The sequence below is a fragment of the Melanaphis sacchari genome, unplaced genomic scaffold (assembly GCF_002803265.2).
Source record: "Melanaphis sacchari strain LSU unplaced genomic scaffold, SCAv2.0 Contig15_pilon_pilon, whole genome shotgun sequence".
NCBI lineage: Eukaryota > Metazoa > Arthropoda > Insecta > Hemiptera > Aphididae > Melanaphis > Melanaphis sacchari.
In genome coordinates, this window is record NW_020270722.1 from 11,416 (window position 1) to 34,531 (window position 23,116).

The 23,116-nt window shown below is 25.6% G+C and overlaps 3 protein-coding genes across 6 annotated transcripts; 1 reads left to right on the plus strand and 2 right to left on the minus strand.

The window, feature by feature from the left end:
• Positions 1 to 3,854: 3,854 nt before the first annotated feature.
• LOC112592193 lies at positions 3,855 to 9,451 on the minus strand. Its single transcript, XM_025336205.1, has 2 exons — positions 8,596 to 9,451; positions 3,855 to 4,054 (listed from the first exon to the last, which is right to left on the minus strand). Exons 1-2 carry the CDS (start codon positions 9,449 to 9,451, stop codon positions 3,855 to 3,857), a joined length of 1,056 nt encoding a protein of 351 aa, XP_025191990.1.
• A 2,219-nt stretch (positions 9,452 to 11,670) lies between these two features.
• Positions 11,671 to 14,681, minus strand: LOC112592192 (anaphase-promoting complex subunit 10-like). 4 transcript variants are annotated; one of them, XM_025336203.1, is made up of 4 exons: positions 14,459 to 14,681; positions 14,346 to 14,383; positions 14,042 to 14,220; positions 11,671 to 12,209 (listed from the first exon to the last, which is right to left on the minus strand). In XM_025336203.1, the coding sequence occupies exons 3-4, from the start codon at positions 14,166 to 14,168 to the stop codon at positions 11,770 to 11,772; spliced, it is 567 nt and encodes a 188-aa protein (XP_025191988.1). In that variant the 5' UTR covers positions 14,169 to 14,220; positions 14,346 to 14,383; positions 14,459 to 14,681; the 3' UTR covers positions 11,671 to 11,769. The 4 variants fall into 4 exon arrangements, with proteins under 4 accessions (XP_025191988.1, XP_025191986.1, XP_025191987.1 ...); XM_025336204.1 differs by having other exon boundaries at positions 11,945 to 12,029; positions 12,106 to 12,209; positions 14,346 to 14,681; XM_025336201.1 differs by having other exon boundaries at positions 14,346 to 14,681.
• A 3,017-nt stretch (positions 14,682 to 17,698) lies between these two features.
• Positions 17,699 to 22,879, plus strand: LOC112592194 (microprocessor complex subunit DGCR8-like). Its single transcript, XM_025336207.1, has 11 exons — positions 17,699 to 17,794; positions 19,936 to 20,002; positions 20,066 to 20,211; positions 20,292 to 20,382; positions 20,459 to 20,546; positions 20,625 to 20,728; positions 20,843 to 20,986; positions 21,049 to 21,257; positions 21,334 to 21,434; positions 22,448 to 22,616; positions 22,688 to 22,879. The coding sequence occupies exons 1-11, from the start codon at positions 17,699 to 17,701 to the stop codon at positions 22,877 to 22,879; spliced, it is 1,407 nt and encodes a 468-aa protein (XP_025191992.1).
• The last annotated feature ends 237 nt before the right edge of the window (positions 22,880 to 23,116 follow it).

The following is a 23,116-nucleotide window of genomic DNA, read 5'->3' on the forward strand; positions in this document are numbered from 1 at the left end:
TATTTCAGGCGATAGCAGATGAAATAGATAATGACAAATTATTACATAATTAAATGTGATAAACTGTATTCAATGTTTAGGTACATTAAATATTTTACTTCGGGTACCGCTTGTATGAGTATTATTAAATAATAATAATAGTTATTGTTAAATAACGATTGTCAGGTGGTACGCAGGTGCATTCGATTTCACATACATCTAATCCCTCCTTCGGCCCAATGGTCCATCCCACAATTACTTCACAACTTCACCCCGTAACCATATTCTTTCTCACCAGCCACAACTCCTCCGTCACTCTGTCCAACTAACACATCCACCCTACACTACTCGATCTACCACTACCATATAGCTCATTGTTATTTTCGTTCCCTTTGTCCCCTTAATTACTTCACCATAACTCAGTTATTAATTGATCCATCCCCCTAGGCATTAACTACTCGTCCTAAAATCACCTGGTATGTTCATTTTTGCAATACAAGTACTTATTGTGTTCATAAATTCTTTGTTTTTGTTGAAAGGTAAATTTTTCTACACAATTTAAAGTGAAGCCTTTGAGTAGCGGACGATAGCCAAAATTTTGTTAGTTATCAGAAGGTATCTACCTCCCACACACGTAAATATATTTCTGGAGATTTCTGAGAATTTTTATAGTCCTATCTTTTACAAATGCCGTAATAACCACCCCTCTTATATGTATCAGATAAAAGACATTTTAGTGACGTGCTGCCCCGTTGTGTTGTAAAAAAAATTCACGAGCACAGATAATTCGATATCCACTTAAGGTGGTTCTAGCCACTTGGTGCATAACGGGCAGCGATAACTTTTCGTGCTCCCGACTATAGCTTGTTTGTTACATCTCCCTCTTCACATCATCTTTTATTGATCCCACCCACCACTACACGCATTTCTCTCCGTACACAGCATTTTATTAAACACGTAAGGATTTATACTCAAGTATGACACTGTTATTCTGAAGTAAAATATATTTTTCTACAGATTAGCTCGAAAAATATTCTTTATCATAAATACATACAAAATATTTTTAGAATTTTATATTTGTCAATAAAAATATTATAAAGCTAATGAAAAGAGCAAGATGTTTTATTTTATTATTGGTATAACATTTTATTTACTTTTATAGTTTTATCACTATTTCATTACCATACAAATTATTTTCTGATAATACTAATATTACCGTATTTTCAATAGCGCAGATAAATTTCTTTTTTCAAAATACCAACTAAACTAAACTAATAATCTTATTCAGACCTGCATATTTTGAAAACCTATTTAAATTCAATTAAAATAAATTAAATTATCGTGTGATCTTTAGAAATTAATTTTAAATTGTTATCAATTTTAAGTTTTCATACTTAGATTATTCAAATATTTTTAAAATCTCGATATAATAATCTAATTATCTATGGCGGTTATACAATTTTAGAATACAGATAGGAATAATAATTTAATTGATGAGGTCCAACACATGTACAAAAATTATAATTTTGTACCTGTTTGTGTATATACAAAAAAGGATACTTAGTTACAAAATTAAAATAATATCAAAGGTATACAAATTTTATTTTAATGATTTTCTGATGGTACCTTTGCACCTAACCTAACCTAACCACTACATGGTGTAAATTCTACATTTGCATCACTCAGTTTACGGCACTGCTAAAGGTACTTATATGGGTTGCTATAAATTGCGTCCCATTTTTAATTTTTTGTGTAAATTGCGGCCCGGGTATATTTTATACATGTGTTAATTGGGGCCAGGATATATTTTGTATATATGTAAACTGCGGCCGAGGTATAAATTTGTACAAAATCAATTTATTTATTGAAATCAATACTTTCCTTCCCATTTTTCAGACTCAGGACTGGCAATATAATTGTTTTAGTATTGGTATGGTTAAAATTATTCGTTTTGCTGTTTTTTGTTTATAAATGTATTATTAACAATTAATAATAAAGTATTAGGTAAAAATGTGTATCATTAAAAAAAAATTGTAATTAAGAAACTGGTAAAAATTTGTGAGATAATTTCCGCACATAGTCTAACCAAGTAATTTTTTTTTTTGCTTGCAATTCATATATTTTTTCATGTATAAATGTTTCTTTTTAGTCATTGTTTTGCTTTTTGTTCCCCTACTTTTCAAGCTGATCTATACATCGTAGATTATTTATTATTACTAATATTTAAATTGTACAGCCGACTGACTGACAGATTTTTATATATTTTATTTATAGTATCTACATTATTGTGTTTAGTCATTATCACATTTAAGGATTGTTATACATTTTATTTTTAAAACATTATTATTTATCGTCATTATTACACTAAATTATTATAATTAAGTAACAATTTTTTAAATTCTAGAGGGGAAAGTGCCCCGTCTTCCTCCTTGGAATGCCCATGGGCACACCGCTCACCTAATAAATGTTATGCATACATTAACAATGATTATTAATATATTATCCAATCACAATAATTATCAAATAACTAATTTAAAAAAACAGTGTCTAATAATCATGATTTAATGTATAGAATAATCTACAAAGGAATATTAACTTCTGTTTAATTTAAAACATACATTTTTTTCAGATTTTCAAATGTAAGACGATCAAATGATTTGGTAGAATTTTATGGGATGATTAAAAAAGGAGTTATTGATTGGTATACTGAAAATAGTAATGATAATGAAATTAAGTACGTTTAAACATACACTTATTAATTCGTAAAAATTTATATTTTGGTACCTATTTCTTGATTTTAATTTAAATTTAAATTAAAAAAAAAAAAAAAAAAAATCATACTTAACTGAACAATATCACATCATATTAAAAGATAAAATAAATACTTAACTAAATAATTATTAAATATATGACTTATTTTATGCTAGTAAAAATATAAATGCACTACCTATTTGTTTTTAATTAAATCCATTATTTTAAATCTATTAGGTACCTACTCTATTAATATGAGTATAATAGTTATATAAAATTAATAATATGTATGATGTATATATATTTTTTAAAGAAAAGTATCAAATTTTATGGATTCGGCAAATGAAGTTTTTGGTGATGGTGATGTCTGGTTACTGAAACAAAGGAACTTGATACATCAGATTTTAATAATCTATCTGGTTCCGATTCCAACTGTCTACCTGGGCCACATATCAGTGAATGGAGAAAACAATGTAGGTATGCTAAAATTAACAAGATTTCTTCAACATGTAAGTTTAATCCTAATGAATGTTATCTATATTAATCTGTCATTTTTGTATATTGTGTGTTAAATCTATTTAGACATTTTATACTAGGTAAAAAAGGTTCAATGTTCAAAGATTAAGTTATCAGAAGTAACATAAAATCTACGTATAATAAGTATAAAGTCATATAATTAGATTACCTATTCAATATGCTTAACTAAATGTTAATCAAAGAAAATCTTTATTCAAAAGTACTTTGAAGCTTTTTAGGCTGTAATCTAAAATTGATCAACTTTATAACATATATATTTTAAATTCCATGGGAAGTGTGGTTATTTTACTTAGATATACAACAATGTATTTTTCATATTTTTCGATATAAATGTAATAATTTCAAGTGATTTAAAAGTTGCTGATTTAATTGTAAAAAATTTTTAATTTTATAAAATACAAAAATAAAAATTACTTACATAAAATTTATTTTCATATTGAACAACATGCCTACAAATAATGGATAATTTATTTTTTAATTCTTGGATTTCTAACTTGTTTTAAAATAAAAAATAATATACCTACTTTAATGGCTCCCCATAAAATAATCAATCAAATATTTCATACATAATAAATAATTTTTTTTTATTATGAATATGGTATGGAAGATATCGATGAATATATAAGAAGTTTAGAGAAATCCGCTGGAATAACTAATACAAATGAAACTTCAGACGATGTGGAAGATTCAGCTTTAACCTTGAATTCGCCTGTAGATCTAGATACAGTGAAGTCTCTAAACTCTAACTCTGAAGATCCTTTAAATACCAAACTGTCTACTATGGACTCTGAAATTCCATTAAAATTAGAAGAGTCATCTAACTCCAAAGTCGACCAAATTCAATCAGAATCTTCAATAGATTTATAATTTGTTTAATCCTCTTCACGTCCTTAATAATAACTATTATATTTAAAATCAGCATTACCTTAACCTCGGTCACAAAATTATAAAATATATGTAATGTTAAGTTACCAAAAAATCATTTGATATAAAAATGCGTATTTAGTTATTTTTAAGATTGCTTTTACTTATTTCGTTCAAAATATTTGAAATCATAATTCATTAATATATGAATTTTAATTAAAATTATAAAATAATCCTTTTATTTTTATTTTACGACAAAATATTATGGCTTTTTAATCTTTTGATTGATTATAATAACTTCTAATTAATGATGAATCGTAACTTATAAATTATAAGTTATAATATATTAATATAGGTACCTTATAAAATTAATATATGCCTATATTTCCAAATAATGTATTAAGTTTATTAATCATAAAAATTCTCAAATAAGTAAGGGGAATTAGTGTTGTTTAACTTTCAATCAAGTTTTCATTAAAGGGCCTAGGTATTAAGCTTAATATTTTTATGAAAATATTTTGAAGGATAGGTATATCGAAAACGTGAACTAAACATATATTTATTACATCCAAAAATTTAATTAATATAATATATATATATTTTTTTTTACTAAAATCACATGTTTTGCATTTTCTGTTTAATAAGTAAAAATATGAATGCTAAACTACTTATAGATACCTCATAAGTTGTTAATAAAATATATTATATAGTAGCTTATTATTAATAGATGGATATAATGGGTTCAGCTTTCTTTTAAAACGAAATAATATTTTGTTTTCCTTCCATATTGTGGAGGTAAATAATTAAAATTTTTCTATTAATGACTTGAAGATATGGATAACTTTTGAATAAAACTTGGTTGAAATCAATATGTTCTTATTCAGCACAACTTTCATGGAGCCACAAAAATTATAGTTTCATATGGCACCAAACCTATTTTTTTCACACAATTTCCAAATTAAAATCAATTTTATTATTTTATTTACCTATATTTATATAAATAAATGTGATTATTCACACATCAAATACATTTAAAATTATCATAAAATGTTATTCTTTCATGATATTCTATAATGCAATAATTTAATACATATATAAATGTCATAGATTTCATCAGTTCCTCAAGTCCTTTTTTGTTCGTGGAATAAAAGTATATTGATTACATTGTAAAAAATAGTAGTAAATTAGACAACAATTGGACCATTATGAATTTATCAAATTACTTAACATGAAGTTAACCTTTTGTTCTTAAGTATTAAAGAAAGTATAAATAAACAAAACTTTTGTATCAATTGAAGAATAAATATAAACACAAGAATTCATTTTTTTAAAGAAACCATCAATAACTACTGAAAATCTTTAAAGGACTCTCTATTTTTTGTCATATAACTTGAATAATGAAGTAAATAATCATGGTTGTTTTTTTCAACAAAAATAAAATTAATAATAATGATGAAACATTAATACATATAAGTATATAACACTTAAATAATAACTAAGTTAAACTCATAAAGTTGATTCTCTAGATAATTGCTCAATTCCATTTCAATTTCCAACCATTTACTAGGAAATTCAATCAAATGTCTTAAACATGAATGACCTAGAGATCTACTCAATACATAATATGTATTTCATAGAATTTAATTTATTTATGTTTAAGTACCTCTAATGTGAAGTTTCTTGAAGTCTTTTACCATCCTATATTATATATTTTACTTATTGTGTATATCAGTATAGATTGTAATTAATTTAAATAAAAACAAATTAGATAGTATTATATAAGTAAAAAAAAAAAAAGTTAATTTGATTAAGTAATTTTCTTAAATTTGTTTTTATTTTTTATTTTAAGTTTATATTTTACCTGTTTTAAATCTTTGTTTGAAATAAAAATATTCTGGCATTAAAAATATTTGATTTTTATATGTATTTAAATTTTTCTCTACCTTTTTGATTACTTTCTGTTTTATATTTTAATAAATGATTTAGTGTAATTACCTTTTTAATGTTTAGAAGTAGTCATGATAATTGTGTATTTTAAAATTGTTTTTATTCTTTCTATTTCTATAAAACTACCTAATGATTAAAATTGTGTGAAATGTGTCTACTCTATGTATGAAATATTTTCTAAAAGATTTGTTTTTACAAATATTATATAAATAATAGCCTATTTAGTATAAGCTTATTATTTCAAAATCTATTAACTTTTTTGTAAATAATTATTTACATAATTTCCATCAGAAACAAAACAAAACTTTTTAAGTTAATATGTTTTGAATTAATGAATGTCGTTAGATAAAAGAATCACCTTGTGTACTACTATGATAATATGCAGAACTGTTATTAAAATAACTATATTAGTGTATTAGAAATTAAATTGATGTTGATAGTTTTGATTTAACGGTTTTTGACAATTGCAGTTGACCATAAAGTATTTTATTTCTAACATCTCTAGTTTTGAATAGTCATCTAACAATGCTAACCTAACTCTAACCAATGGGTTAATTGGGTGGTACAAGTCTATAGGTATTTTCGCATCACCAAATCATAAATGTGAGTGTAATTAATATTTTTTTTTAAACAAGTGCGACAAGTATACATTGTATTCAATCATAATTTTTTTTTTTTTATACTAATTTGGTACAACTAGGTAAATAATTTTCTAGCAACATAGGTCATTAAAAATTTTTAATACATTATTTAATAAAAATATGGCAATAGGTACTTCATAATTTGACAAATTAGAAGCAAATATAGAATATATTACATATAAGACAAAATAATATTTAAATAGGTTTTTCATTAATAATGGTGTTATTAACAATTTTCATAACCACACTAACAAAGCAAATTGTAAAGAATAATTTTCCTGTTTAAAAAAATTTAAAATATATCTTAAAGAATAATGGGTTAAGAGCGACTAAGTAGTTAAGCTTTGAAAAAAATTATGACTTTGATCCACTTTAAACTACTTTTATATTTTTTCCAAGTTTTAGCATTCCATAATTAATAATATTTTGTTTCAATGCATCTCCTATTCTTAAAAATTATGATTAATGTATAGTAATAATTTAAGTAACCAATGAATGAATTTATATAAGTAATTCAATTTTTTTACCAATCAATATCATAGTATACTTTCTACAAGACTTTTAATACTTTTTCTTAATAATCCTGTTGCTTTGTTATAATATAATTTCCATTAGGTTTCAAATTGAATATATTTTAAAAGTAATAGTCGTTGGCAATTAACATTTAATTCAAACAAATACATTTAATTGGAATCATTTAAAATTACATAACCAAAAGTTGGACATATGTTGAACATACGTTTAATACAATTTTAATTTTAGTTGATTTTTGATTTTGTCGTTTATGTAATTTAGAAACTTGTAACAATGTGTGTTATACAATCTTAACAACTGAAACTATAGAGAAAAATATGAAAAAATTAATGTTTATTATAATTTTGAACAATAAAAATATTTTTATATAGCGAGTGATAAACACTACACAGTACACAGTAAACATTAGAAAATTATACTAATTAGAACTACACGGAAAGTGTAAAAATATTTTAGGAATCCATCAAAATATTGTCAGATATCAATATCAATCCATTCTGATAAACTGTTTTCGATTGGTTCTAAACTAGTATTTCAGTACCTAAACAGACTTCTATTTAAAAGTAAAGTATAATTTGTTTAATTAGTTTCCATTCTGAACTTGAGTGTGCGGGCGTATGTAATTTGCGCCAAAAACAACCCAAAAAAAAAAAAATATATGTAATTTGCGCCACATCTAAAATTGTATTTTGGTAATTTGCGCCACTTTTTTAGTTTGTAATTTGCGCCAAATAAAACTAAGTAAAAAGGCAATATGTAATCTGCGCCATCGTTTACCTACAAAAATTGTAATTTGCGCCACAGTTCACAAAATTCACAAAACGAACTCCATGTATATTAAATAAGTAAATTTTCGTTTAGTAATAAAACATATAAAAATCTGATATATAAAAAATGATAATATGCTGAAACATTTTAATTTTAATAAATAAAAAAAAAAAATAATTGTAAATAAATGAATAAATATAAAGTTTCGTTTAGTATGTAAAATTTTCGTTTAGTAATAAAACTTATAAAAATCTGATAGGTATATAAAAAATGATAATATGCTGAAACATTTTAATTTTAATAAATAAAAAAAAAAAATAATTGTAAATAAATGTATAAATTTAAAGTTTCTTAAGTATGTACAATTTTCGTAGTATAACATATAATTTTTGAAATAAAATACCTAGCTACTTATAATACTTAGCTTACTCACGTTTTTTTTTATATTTATAGCTTAATGACGAAACTAAGCCTTTTCTGTCAATTTTATTTTGTCTGTAGTCTTCATATATTTGTTGAAAAGTTTCCAAACGAATTTTATTTTTAGTAGAATTTCGTTTTTTAAGATGTATACTTTTAATTTTAATCAATGTTTCGGTTTGAAATCCTTTCAGTACATCCAAAAAGTGGTAAATAGTAGGATGTGGGTGATAGAACTCGGAATTGAAACATGAATGATATGATTCGCAAGCATTAGTAGTGAGAGATAGTGACGCGATATTCGCAGCCCAAATTATTGGTGGAAATTTAGCCTCTTCACAGATATATGTGTCAACTAAATAATCGGCATATTTTTGAAATCTTATGTCATTAGGAATCGATGACATAAAATCTTCAATAAAACAGTTACTGACTTCATTTGGAGAAATAAATGGCAACCCAAATGTATGGTTTAGCCACTTGCTTTCTTCTGTTTTATTGTTTTGATATACGTTGGATAATCCTAATTCCTGAATTTTTCTATACCACGACTGAGTTAGGTGAAATCTACAACCAAATATTTTAGTGTCATCCCAGACTTGTCTCAATGCTACATGAATTGCTTCTTCAAAATCAGATATAAATAAATTTGGTTTTAGAGAAAGTTCACGTGCATTACACAAATGTATGATATTTTTAAATAAATTTACGTAAGTTGAAGTTTTTTTGTCTGGAAGTAATGCAAATAATAGTGGTATATAATGATCATTGCATAAACCATGCAAAGAAAACAATTGCGTAAATAACTTGGGACAATATTCAAAAGTTCCATCCATATATATAATCTCAGATTCGCATAGAACTTTTAAATTTGTGTCACATGAAAATATTATTATATGACAGTTCGGATCATTTATTAATAAAAATTGCTCATTGAGGTCCGTTTTCAAATTTAAATTGCTTATACTATTTTGCAATTCTTCCATTGTTTTAGGTAATGGTGGCACCATTTTTCTACGGGCGTTATAAATATTACGTAATATTAAAATAAATAACATGAACGCACACGCGATTTATATCGGACTAATTGTAAATATCACGATTCGCGACATTGCTGTTCAATATTAACAATATGTAACAATAGATTGAAAATTTTCGTTAGATTAGACGTAATCTAATAGAGATGATATGTCTATTATCAGTAGAACACAACAATATTATATTGGATACACGTCGATACGTATTATTGACTATTGTATATCCTATGTGATTATTTCAGTAAATTTATCTGGTAAATTCCAGCAATACTGAAGTTAAAAGTGTGGCGCAAATTACATATTCCTTTTCGTTTTCTGTCGTGGCGCAAATTACCAAAATTAATTTGTATATGTGGCGCAAAATACATGTTATGTTTTTATATTTTGGCGCAAATTACATACGTCCTTAAATGTACCTTTTGATGGCGCAAATTACAGGTAATTAAAATGGCGCAAAATACCATCTCCCGAGTGTGCCATACAATAGTTTAATTAAATTAATTATAATAATTAATTCTAACTAAAGTAATTTTTAATTTTTCTTTTTTTACTTTTAAGTAATATAATACATCACAGTATTTTAAGTATTCTATTAGTTTTTATCTGATAGTTTCTTTAATTTAATATACTGACACTAGTCGTCTAAATATGTTTTTCCTTTGTTATTAATTATAAGTACTACATAGGTTTAAATACATAATTAATTTTTAATTTTATTAAATTGTTTTTAGAAAAAAGTAATTTTACAAAAGCAGTTTATTAATACAATTACAAAGTAAATCTCTATTATTTTGTTTAATTGAATATATTAAAATACATCAATTTTATAATAGTATACTTTTTGAAAATTAAAAACTTAAATCATACATTATTATCTAACTAAAGTTAATTTGTACAGAAACATAATGTATATACTCGTAAATTTAATTTTACTGCAATTATCTAATATTATAAAATTAAAAGCTTTAATTATACAAAAATGTACTATTTTAAAGTAAAAAGTAAAGACTACACTGATTCTGAGTAAACATTTTAAAATTTAAACAATGTGCGTAATAATTATTTTAATGATTTAAAAATAGCCTCAAAATGCCACAAAAATCATCCATCTAATACCAATCTACTAAAAACATGAAATATTAGTAATAACTTAGTTTAATACAATAGTATAGTGAATAAAATTAGTAACTAATACATGCAGTGACGTGGCAAACTCAAATATTTTCAGAGGCCAGTATATTTTTTAGTCAACCCACCCACCCACCCATCAACTATTAAAAAGTATCTAAAAGATATTTTTTTGTATGTTATGTTCCTAAATTCGTAACTATGAATTTAAATTATTTCTTATCAGCCTAATGACATCCACCACCCTCAAAAAAATTGATAAATGATCTTTTGATTACCCCCATTGCCACGCCATTGAATATATGTATAATACAATAAAACTGTTATTAACACAATATATTGCTAACAAACTATTAATGAAAATATTGAATATTTAAAAAAACTTTTATTAATTAATTATTCTATAATAATTTACTTGTACAAACAACTTTGTATAAATAATGACAAGATTATTTGTTTCAAACTTATGAAACTTGACTTAAGGATTATTCGTATATAAAAAAAAAGATAAATGTTTATAATAATGAAAAAACAATTGCTTAAAGATAACATAGACTTTAATGTAAAATAGAAACCTTAGTATATAAACACAATTGTTTTTTTATTTGTATATATATATTATAAAAATTTGTATATCAACAAATCTATAAGAAAAAAAAAAAAATGTATGAAAACATTAATAATAATGTATGAAAGAGTAGATAGAAAGATACCCAAACACTTATTTGTAAAATGAAGCCAAAAATGTATAACAATTCATCAATTGAAAACGGCTGGGCTCAAATTTTTTTTAAATTGTTTGTAATTGCCAGGAGAAGGTTTTTACGAAAAAAAATTATTAGAAAAAGTAAATGTTAAATTACTAATTAATTGTTTAAATTTTTTGTTATCATAGTAAAAAACAAATTAAAAATTATCCGTCTATGTATAATATTATAATTTAATTAAAAATTAAAAAATAATATCATTATAATTAAAATGTTAACTTAATATTTAAAAAAACTTTTTGGCAAAACAACGTTTGCCGGGTCAGCTAGTTTACTATAAATCTTGGTTAAGAATTGTCAAGCCTTTTTTATTGCAATGAGAAAATGTTTGCAATATTAATTATCATGAAATCTGATATATATTTTTTTGGTTTATATTTAATAGGAATAAAACCTTTATTTTATAGTAGTATATTGCCTCATTTCCACAGTGCTAAAATCGCCAAGAAGAAAATCTTTTGTGGAAATAGGTGAATGTATTTTAATTAGTCTAATCTGACAATTATTCCCATTTTTATGATTTTTTAAAACTGCGATTTGTAACAAATGCGTTTTCAATGATAAGCCATGAATATTCTTGATCTTTATTCTTATCCAACTATATGGTTCATTCAGTTCAATTAACTCAACTTGTCGCAAATCATTATAATTTGTACCTGCACGAATTGATATGATACGTGGTGTATAGCTTTCATCAATTCTATAGTCAACATATATATATATATCACTCACAACAGTTTTACGTTTAAACCGAATATTAACTAAATGTGGAAGACAACCACTTGACTGCCAGTATGTTTCTATACTATCATCTTTTAATTGGTTTGCGCCAAAACCTAAAAAAAAAATCAACAAATTTGGTTTGTTATATACCTAGTTAATTTATTTTAATATATTAAATTATTAACCAATTATTATTGGTATTGCTGATGCTCATAATTATTTTTTTTGAAAATCATTTGTTTAAATATTATTTAATTTCTCTGGTTCTATTATGACTTTCAATTGATATGCATAATTTTGTAAATAAAAGAATTTCATAAATCGGTATTTTTGATAACTTATTAACCTGTAAGTCATTAGCACCCTATGTTAAGCATCACTTCACACGCATACATATTTAGTAGCAATGAAAAAATACATTTGACACTCAAAACAAATTAATTACATTATTATACATGTATTATAAATTATAATAGAAGTTTATGCAAAGTAAAAAAAAAGAATAAAATTTAAGAAAATACGTCAATAATGCATGTGTTCTTTGTCTCACATAGTAAATTGTCATGTTATTATTAAACTTAAAGGTAAGAACATTATCTTTATTCTCTTAAAGATTCTTAAAGTATTTTAGTTTTAAACCATGTTATGAGTATGTAAAATATTAATATAAATTAAAAATACAACTATACATTCACTCTCCTGGACATATCATGCTAGTAGGAATATTAAACAAAGTATCAGTAGTATATTAAGTGATAGGGGTAAATTTATTTATTCACAAATAAATGTGACCTTATAGGTAATACACTTTTTGATTATAACATGATTTGTTCTTTAATTAATACAATTACTTTTCTTAAATTTTTAAAACACATACTGAAATATTGCACTTTAGTCAATAAATTTAGGTACTTTAAACTTATACTAATACTTGCATATTGTAGAAATGAAAACATGGTAGTTCTTGAGAATGGACCAAGAACACTTTAATATAGATATTGCATATTAATAAAAAATAGCTAATAAAAATGGTTATACCAGTGAATAATATTATTAAAATATTTGCAAAAAAGAATAATTAAAAATTAGATTTTATGAAATGACTATTTAATAAATAAAACAATAATTAGCTTTGTATTACTTGATAAGCTACAATATAACAATTTTATATTTTAATATCTGTCACAAATAATGTATTTTTTTTAAAGTGGTACTTAAATGTTTGTAATGTATTTAGTTAATTAAAAATTTTAGTCATTTATAAATAAATTTAATAGGTATTGTATTATAGCGGGGATAGTGTTTATATACATCTTTAAATTTATAAAAACCACCAATGTATGCCACTACATGCAATATTAGTCAGACACACTCATCAACCTGGAAGTTACTGGAGGCCCTTAGACATTTTTCAATTATAAGAGCCCATAGCCAAATGAGAAAAGAAAAAAATGCATATTTAAATAACTCATGAATTACTAAGATATTTCAGATTATTTTTGAATTAATTACAAAATTAGGTTTATATTCATTATTTATAGCATTCAAATACATTCTTATACTTCTGTGCATACAAGTATGAACAAGTATTTTTAGAACTTAAAATTGTAAGACATAGATCAATGATTTCCTTTGGTTTGTCTGTTTGTTAAAGATATTAAATTAATAAACAAAATACATTTAGTATTGTCCATTAATAAATTTAAAAAACTACTATTTGAGTAATAATTTGTTACAATATTATTGCTGTTTATTACTTTTTATTTTACAGGGTATCTACACTATTTTTTTTTTTTTTATTTTAAAATAATATATAGATTTTTAGTTAGTATGGGGTGTAGGGGCTCATTAAAAATTACAATGCTAGGGCTTTAACAATCATGAGCCAGCAGATTTTGCAAAATAAAAAAAAATAATAATAATAATATAATGCGGTATTATTTACCGGGTTTACATGAAGACACCGTCCATGTCGCTAACGCGCTCACCTCACGTACCAGCCCAGCACGTACATCTCGCATCGGGTCGATTGTCTCGAAGCAACACGAGCTACTGGCATCCGATGTCGACATTTTTATTAAGCCCGCACCGTATTATGTTAATAAAAGCCAAATAAAAGAACTCCTAGTAAATGAGTTAAAATAAAATACACAATAGATATTAGGTTTTTAGGCAATAGCTACAGGTTGAAGTTAAATACCGAATTATAGGTATAATCACTACCTACCTAAAGTAAATATTAAATATACCTTATCGCCATAAACATCTGTGGTTCGGACAGTAATATCTAAAATTTATATAAAAGACAAAAATAATAATTATTACTATGACACCGTATGATTTCAGGTTTGGCCACAATCACATATTATATTATATTGTTTTATAGCTTAGATTTGGATGAATCAGGCAATTCTGGCTTTGAACACTGCGGCAGTAAACTTTCGGATGAACAAACTTAGTAAACGTACAATCTAAGGTTGGTGCTCGGATTCGTTCCAAAGTTTAAATGTTTTTGGAAGGTTCTGACTTCGAAGTTCAGAATGTTTAAATCACAGGTAAACGGCAAATAAAAACACTATTTTACTATCGGAATTCGGAGTATCAGCAAGCTGATCGATCGTCATTTAGGTGTAGAGAAGATAAGATGATACCGCTTAAGTAAATCAGGGTGTCAAATTTTACGATATTTTAATAGTACCACCAGCTGATGCTACGATTCATCAGGACTCCGAGGGATGTTGTTTTATTGTAAATGCATAGTTATAATGTATAATACTTTTAATAATGTAATAAATTAATTCACATTTTTATCGTTTTTGATTTTTACATAAAAATAGTAACTTGTAATCAACTACTATCGTCTATCAGGTATGGTATCCTTAAAAAATAGAAAAAATACGTAAAGGAAAATAATGATTTCCGTTAGTAGGTAATAACTGAATATTATTCGGATAATGCAACTTTTGGTAAATACTAAATAACTTTAATTAGATATAAACCTATAAACGTGTGTTCATCAAAAAATAAATATTATATAGAGTCTATACCAGTGGTTTTCAAACTGGGTGTTGCGTTTTTCCATACATTACTGATTGCATTGAATTACGATATAAGAAAATATATGCTTTCAATCGCTATGGATTTGATATATATTTATATATTAATAAATTGACAGTTTGTAGGAATAAAGTGATTACGATAAGTAATCTCAGACAACTATTGAACTATAAAATGTATAAGTAATATTATAAAACCCCAGGCAGTTATTTATAATAATTGTTTATTTTTTTTTTTTATTTAAGTATTTTAATTTTTAATTTGTTATTTTTTTCAACTATAATAAAAATGTAGGTTGCGCATATTATTCACTTGAATAGAAAATTTCTTACAGGATAATAGAGTTTTTGTCTTTTAGAAAGTTGGTAATTTTGTAGTTATATAGTAATTTACTGCGGATGTTATTAGAATAAATTATACACGTAAGACCTTTTAATTTTACTAAGTAAGCCCTAATTATATCTAGTTTTCCGATAGAAAAATGAGCCTTGATTTTAGTTATTGCTTTGTATCAGATTTAATATCAGTTTAGATTGTTTTGATAAATTTTTTTTGTTTTTAATTATATCTTGGTTTTTAAATAAAATGTTGTAACATTTGTAGTTAATATACGAGTATTTACAGTGTGTCAGCAATGACGGCGCTAGGGACGAGTCAAGTAGGGCCATGGCCCTAACTGAAAATGCCTGGCTCTACCAGTAGCACTAATACTGACCTAACCTTGAAAATAATAATATTCTTATTTTTCATAAGCAGAAAATAATGGTATTTGTATTTTGTTCACTGTACAGTCTGTATGTAATTTAAATTAATATGCTTCTATATTTTATTATTGTATAATTTTTCTAATTACATATTTTAAAATTTTTTGTTTAAATCTCATTTTTTGTGGTCCTACCTTATAATTGTTGGTCTCACAATGGCCTTACCTAGAAAAAAATCATGATGCCGCCACTGTGTATTAGTGCTTAAATTAGGATAACATTAAAAAAATGGTGCAAAAGTATAAAAAAAATATGTGTATATATTTTTTAGTCTCTTATGGATGTGTTTAAAGAATGTCTTAAATTCTTAGATAACAGCGACGGAAAAATGTTGTTGTGTATAAAATTGGCAATTCCTACCTATTCAGTTCAATTACTTGTAAGTTGCGAGAGAAGTCTCTATTAAAAGAAACATTAAAACTTGAGAATATCAACGCTTCAGGATAATGTTAGTAACGTATCTATACTATATATCGAAAACAATATAATAGAAAATATTAAAAACAATGGCATTTTAAATTTATTTACTAACAAAAATAGAAGTATTTTATTAAAATAATAAAATAACCAATAATCATTATACTATTAAGAGTTTATTATAATATAATCATATTTTAGTTATGTGAGTGTTGGGAGAGAGGGAGTAGTTTTGGATTTTTTTAGAACCCTAAAAATTTGATTTCGTCTATAATTTCAATTTACCTTAAATCGTTTTTAATTGTTTCCGTAACAACGAAATATAAATTTTAATAATTATACTAGATATGATAAATTATTGATATAATAATTAATTATCCAGTATGTAATTGAATAATATAATATATAAATATAAATAATAAACACGTTCGCCAACAAATATCCTTGTTTAAAAAACTTGGCAATACAAAATCATCTTTCACCACAATTATCATTTTTTTAAATAATGACGATTATTGGGCGGAGAGAAGGATTTATGAAACGACAAAATATGTGTGTCCACAGTGGAATTACATTTTAACACGGCGCTGTAGTTTTCCCCGTTAAACATAACTTTGATAACTCGCTATACAATATTATATTAAACTGTACACGATTTCAGAGCCACCCCTATTCGGTACCCCTTATTATCAAGAACTATTAAAACAACGTATATTTTATGTAAAATATTATATGGATACATAAAGTTACAGGAAGACGGTTCTTATAAATTTGTCACCTCAGAGCTAAAGGTCTTTTAGTACCTTTGAAAATCCAGTCCGGCGACAGTTAATCTGTAATTTGTTCACTAAACGATAAGGTTGTGTTATGAAACTGTGAATTATTTCGTGCTTATGACGAGGGGTGAAGACGACACTCCGACAATCAAGCAGTGCGCAGTCCCACCAAAACAGACCTGGGAAGTCACGAAAATGTTAACTACCACTACACCTCCGACACCTGAGATCTATCGCACCTTTCACCGACAACCAGTTGTGCGAAAAACCAGTTACTATCAACGAACGGGACGTTTGGCGGGGCGCCATGGGTAAAAATTCCTTATTAAAAATGTTATTTTATCTTATATGTGGACTGCACTGTTAACTTCAATAATGCATATACGTGACGGACGAGCAGATTCACTGATGATCACACATTTATACAATAAAACACATAAATGGGATACCTTTGCTGGTTGAATCAATACTACTACAGTGCTACACATAAAAGCGATTTGGCGTTAGCATAGTGCTTTATACCTCTTTCCCGTGACTCCACCATTGATGTCTGACCCTGACGTTTCCTACAACACCCACACCACCATTATGTCTGAGGTTGTTAAATCTAATCTGGAATTCGACGGCTCCGAACCCGATACTAACGACGGCGTTGATGAATATGATATGCAGCTGCAGTCAAAGGTACGATAAATTGATTATGCGAGTAGGGCTAATAAAAATAAGAATTCACCTTATTGTAACCTAACAAGAGGCATTCACGTGTTTACAATCGATTTCCGAGTATGACAGGGTGAGTATTATTGACAAATACATTTTACCTCGGTGAGTTCTGAATGGGACAATATATAATGCTGGCTAATATTTAGGAAGTTGGGGTCTGGTAACTAGACCCTTTTTCAATATTGTACTAGGTGGTAGGCTATTATATAGACACTAGTTATGTTTATTTATTAAAATATATATAGGTATTTTGATGTAACGTAATAAGAATACTTTACAAGTTATAGAATTTCTCTTTCTCTCTTCATTCAATTTTATTTTTATCATGTATAAAAACTAATATAATTAGATAATTACATTTAATAGTTCTTTCTATTAAACATATTGGATGTATGTGTAACATTAATTTATTCAATGCATATCTTCAATATATTTAATAATTAATATTATTCACTATTCATTTAACAATTTTTTTAAATTCAAGTGACTAAAAGAGAAAAGAAAAAAAGCTAGGTATTAATCAGAATCCAAGTTTATAAATCGTTGTTAGATCTTAGGATAAGAGGTCTCTGGACCATTTTCTTTTTAATCTACGAGTTGTACCGGGTAGGTCGATAGTGGATAGATTGGCGATGAGGGGGTTTGGGTGATGATGTAGTTTTTTGTGAAAACGTTTATATAATTTTGAGGCTTGGTCAGAGATGGGTGATATGTTAAGGTCATTATGGAGAGTTAAATTACTTACCTACTAGGGGGCATTGGTTATTATTCTGAGGGATATTGATTGAAATGCTTGTAGATTTTTTAAGTTGGAATTTTTGGCAGCTCCCCAAAAGTGGATTCCATAAGTAGCTATAGGATTGAGGAATATTTTATATATTAGTATTTTTTTCTGAATTGGCAAGTTGGATTTTAATAGGGGACGCAGTTGGTATAGTCTGTGATTTAATAATTTTCTTTTTGTTTTGATGTAAGTTGTCCAAATGAGACGTCTATCCAGATGCATCCCTAGATATTTTACTGTTAGTTCAGACGGTATTTGTCTGTCATTGATGTAGATTGGGGGGGGGGCAGTCACGGGGGCGTAAAGCAAAAGTTATGTGAGATGATTTGGATTCGTTTATTTTAATTCTCCACTTTAGAAACCACCCTTGGAGTTGGTTAAGGTGGGATTGTAGTAGGAATAATGCGGTTTCAGGGTTTGTGTCAGAGGCGATAATACCAGTATCATCTGCGAAGGTTCCAAAGGTAGTGTTATTGTTGTGTGGGATATCTGAGGTGTATATATTGTAGAGGGTTGGAGCAAGGATTCTTCCTTGGGGAACTCCAGCGTTAATTGTATGGTATTTAGAAAAAGCATCGTCGCATGAGACTCTGAAATGCCTATTGTATAAGAAGGATTGAATGATTAGGTAGTAAGGGGTTGGTAAGAATCTGAGTTTGTAGAGTAATCCGGGGTGCCTGACACGGTTTCTCTTAATGTATTATGTTTTCCATTCTACCTAGCCTTAACTGAAAAGTAATATCAATGAATATTTTCTCTTATCATCTAAACTCATGTCAAAATTTCTATTACTCAAATTTACTTATTGTATTATATTAAATATATATTGTAAATAAACATTAAAAAAAAAAAAAAAAAAAATTAAAATTAGCTTATGTTCAAAACAAATAAAATAATAAAATGATTTTTACTTTAATTATTATTTATCATATAATGTTACTCTCTTATACTCTGATTTTCATTGTGGGAAAACGAACCAAATGTACATTTAGATATGTAAGCATAACTTGACAATTTTCAATCAAATTTTATTTTTTTATTTTACTCAATAATTTCAATTATTGTTGCAAATAAATTATATTTTTTTATAATACCTAATAAAAAATTAATATTTTTCTATTGTTTTTTTAAAAATAATTTTTATCTGAGACTATATTTTACTACTGACATTTTTTGCAAACAAATTTGAACTCAATGATTTAACTTTTTATTTTGACAAAAAAAAGTATTAATTTTTACTGCTGATATAAATTTTTTATTACTTTTTGTGTATTAACATCCAATGATTTACTAAATATGTATTTTAAATTATGTTTAGATTAACAAGTTTAATGAGACAATTATAAGACAAGAATACCAAAAAGAAAAAAATGAAACAACTACAGGTTAATATAGTACATTTGAATAAACTTGTTTTTCCTATCTGAACCCATGACTATATATTTTAGATTTAGGTGCAACTAGCTGCAGTTATGATTTACCTAAAGGATGGGAAAAAATAGATCATGATAGTGATATGCCAATTTACATGAATACTGAAACAAGAGTATGCTCATTTTCAAAGCCATATTATCTTGGAGCGAGCAGTCTCAAAGTAAGAAATTATTTGAAATTTATTGTTAAAACTATTTTTTTTCATCAAACTTTATAAAATGTATTTTTTTAATTTTTTAGAATCATGAAATTCCAGTAGAAAATGTACCTTGCTTAAATCAGAAATTAAATAATGAAACATATGCCGCTTCAACATCTACAACTTCAAACAGTAATATTTTTACAATATTTCAATTATATTATACATATCAATAGTAATTTTGTATGAATTTTATATTGTTTTTCAGAATGTCCATTAACTTTAAGCCATGACGAATATCGGAATTACTGTAGTAAAGTATTCAAATTCAAGAATATTAAAAGTTATAAATTTAAGTAAATATTTATTATTAAAGTATTATTATTTTTAGAACTGGCATTTAAAATCATCATTATTTTATTTTTCTTGTTTAGTTCATGGGCAAAACGTCGACAATATATTCGAAAACAAAAAGCCGATTTAAAGATTAAAAATCTTCAAACTTCTACATCAATTCCAACTACTTCTGATTATATTGGTAAGAAAAAAATTGTAATTACTTCTATTATTATTTCTATATTTGTTATTTTATTATAGTATTTTTTATCCAGTTATAATTTGTTATGCTTATTTAATATATTTAAAATTTTAGTCAAAAACAATACTAATGCATTTAATCCTGAAAACCTTCAAACTTTAATTAGTTTAAAAGGTAAAAGTTACATTAGTATATTGCATGAATACATTCAACGTGTACTAAAAACCTCAAGTCATTCATTTATGATCAAAGAACTTGGTTAGTATGAAATATCAAATGATTAGCATGTATAAAATTAACAATGTATAATAATTTTCAAGAAAATTCCAAGTATCCTTATTTATCCATCGCAATCATAGATGAAATACAATATGGAATTGGTACAGGCTCCACCAAAAAACAAGCTAAAACGAATTCTGCAAAAGCTACTCTTGAAATATTATTACCATCTGTCAAACAATTTCATATTGATAGTTCTAGTCAAGCTAGAAATGGAATTGAAGACATTAGTTATCTTGACCATTACAAAGTAAATATTATTAACTGCTACCATAATAGACACTACAATAATTATTTAATTTATTGATACACGTGTTATGCTCTAGATCTTTGACCAACTTAAGGTAACAGATTCCAAAATACCACAAATTTGTGCTCAGTCTATCGAATCCACACCATATGAAATGTTAAAGCTTTGTATAAAAAGGTATGATGCTATATTTTATCTAATACTAAATACACTACTCTTCTTAAATATGATATATTTTTTTTTTTTGAAATGTTACTTTCTATTTAGTATTTATTTGTTTTATTAAAATTGATTAATTATTCCATGCTTATTTTTTTTATTTAAGATTCTGAGTGGAGTAATTTATTTGTATTACAAAAAAATAGGAAAATAAAAATATTTAAGCAATACAGATTTTAGTCAAAACTGATTTTTTTATTTTATAACTAAAAAAAAATGAATAATAAGTAAATACTTGAAATTTTCACTATGTTTATAGTAGTATTTTCAAAATATATTTAGCTATTTATAAATGATTAAAATTTTCTCGTTAAGACAAAATTGTATATCTATATAAAAAACAACAATTATTTTATTGTAATTTTGAAATATTTGTAGGATTTGAAACTTTTATGAATATTGTTACATTTTATTACATGCAATAATATTTTCAAAATATTTAAGTTAATTTTAAGTTATTACCTATTTATACTGTATTACTAATAGTTTTATAAACTAATCTAATATCTCCGTTCAGAATCGTTTTTTTATACATAATGATTCATTGTATTCAAATTTAACACATATATTAGAGTGATCTACTCAATGACAATATATACTTGACTTTTCTGTACAGCCAAGTGGTTACCTATTTGCCCATTTTATAATTTTGTTTTATTTTGCAAAATGTAGTACTTTAAGGTTTAATTTTTTAATTATCGGAGTAAGCATATTAAAAATTACAATCAATATAATTTACTATTTTTTTCATAAATGCATAATATATGATAAGTATCTAACATAAACCATCAAATTGTTTCATAGCAATTTAAATTGCTTTTTCAAAATTTGTTATAATATTTGTAATGTTTAATTAGAAAAATTTAATTTTGCTTCAGCAAGTACATTTTCTATTCAGTTATTCATCTTAACTTAAAATACTCGTATAAACAATAATAAAAATGATTGATTTGTCTTTTTTTTTTACATAGAAATTTTGGCAATAGTTCAAATCTTTTATATGAAGTGGATCAGATGCAAAACGAGTCTGATGGAGACAATTATTATCGCTGCACTATGATTATAAGAAAATATTCTGCAACAGTTATTTGTAAAGATAAACTTGGTGGTCGCCAAAAAGGGGCTCAAGCTCTGTTAAAGGTTTACTTATAACAATAAATACTATATAAATTTTTTACTGTTTTCTCTTATAAACTTTTGTGTATTTATAGGTATTGCACCCTCACATTCATTACTATGGTTCTTTATTAAGGTTGTATAGCCGTCAACATTTTGAATACAAAGAGAATAAACCAATCGAACCTACAGTTAAAATCAAAAAATGCAGAAGTTGTCCAGATGTTAATCTTCTTAAAACATTAAGAACAGCTATGTTAAAACTAGAATCACAAAAAAATAATTGAAAAATAATATGTTTCATATTATGAAGTTGTATTAAAAATAAAATAATAACCATTTTGATTCTAAGAGTGGAGACTCTTCATAACAGATTTCTCTGAAATTAATTAGAATTTGAAGAATAATTTGTATTTTTAATGTTCCATGTAGGTATATATTATTTACTATTTGTAGTAAGTCTATAGAATTTTAAGATTGTGATGACAAAACCATTAAGTTTCTAACTTCACTCCATAACATAT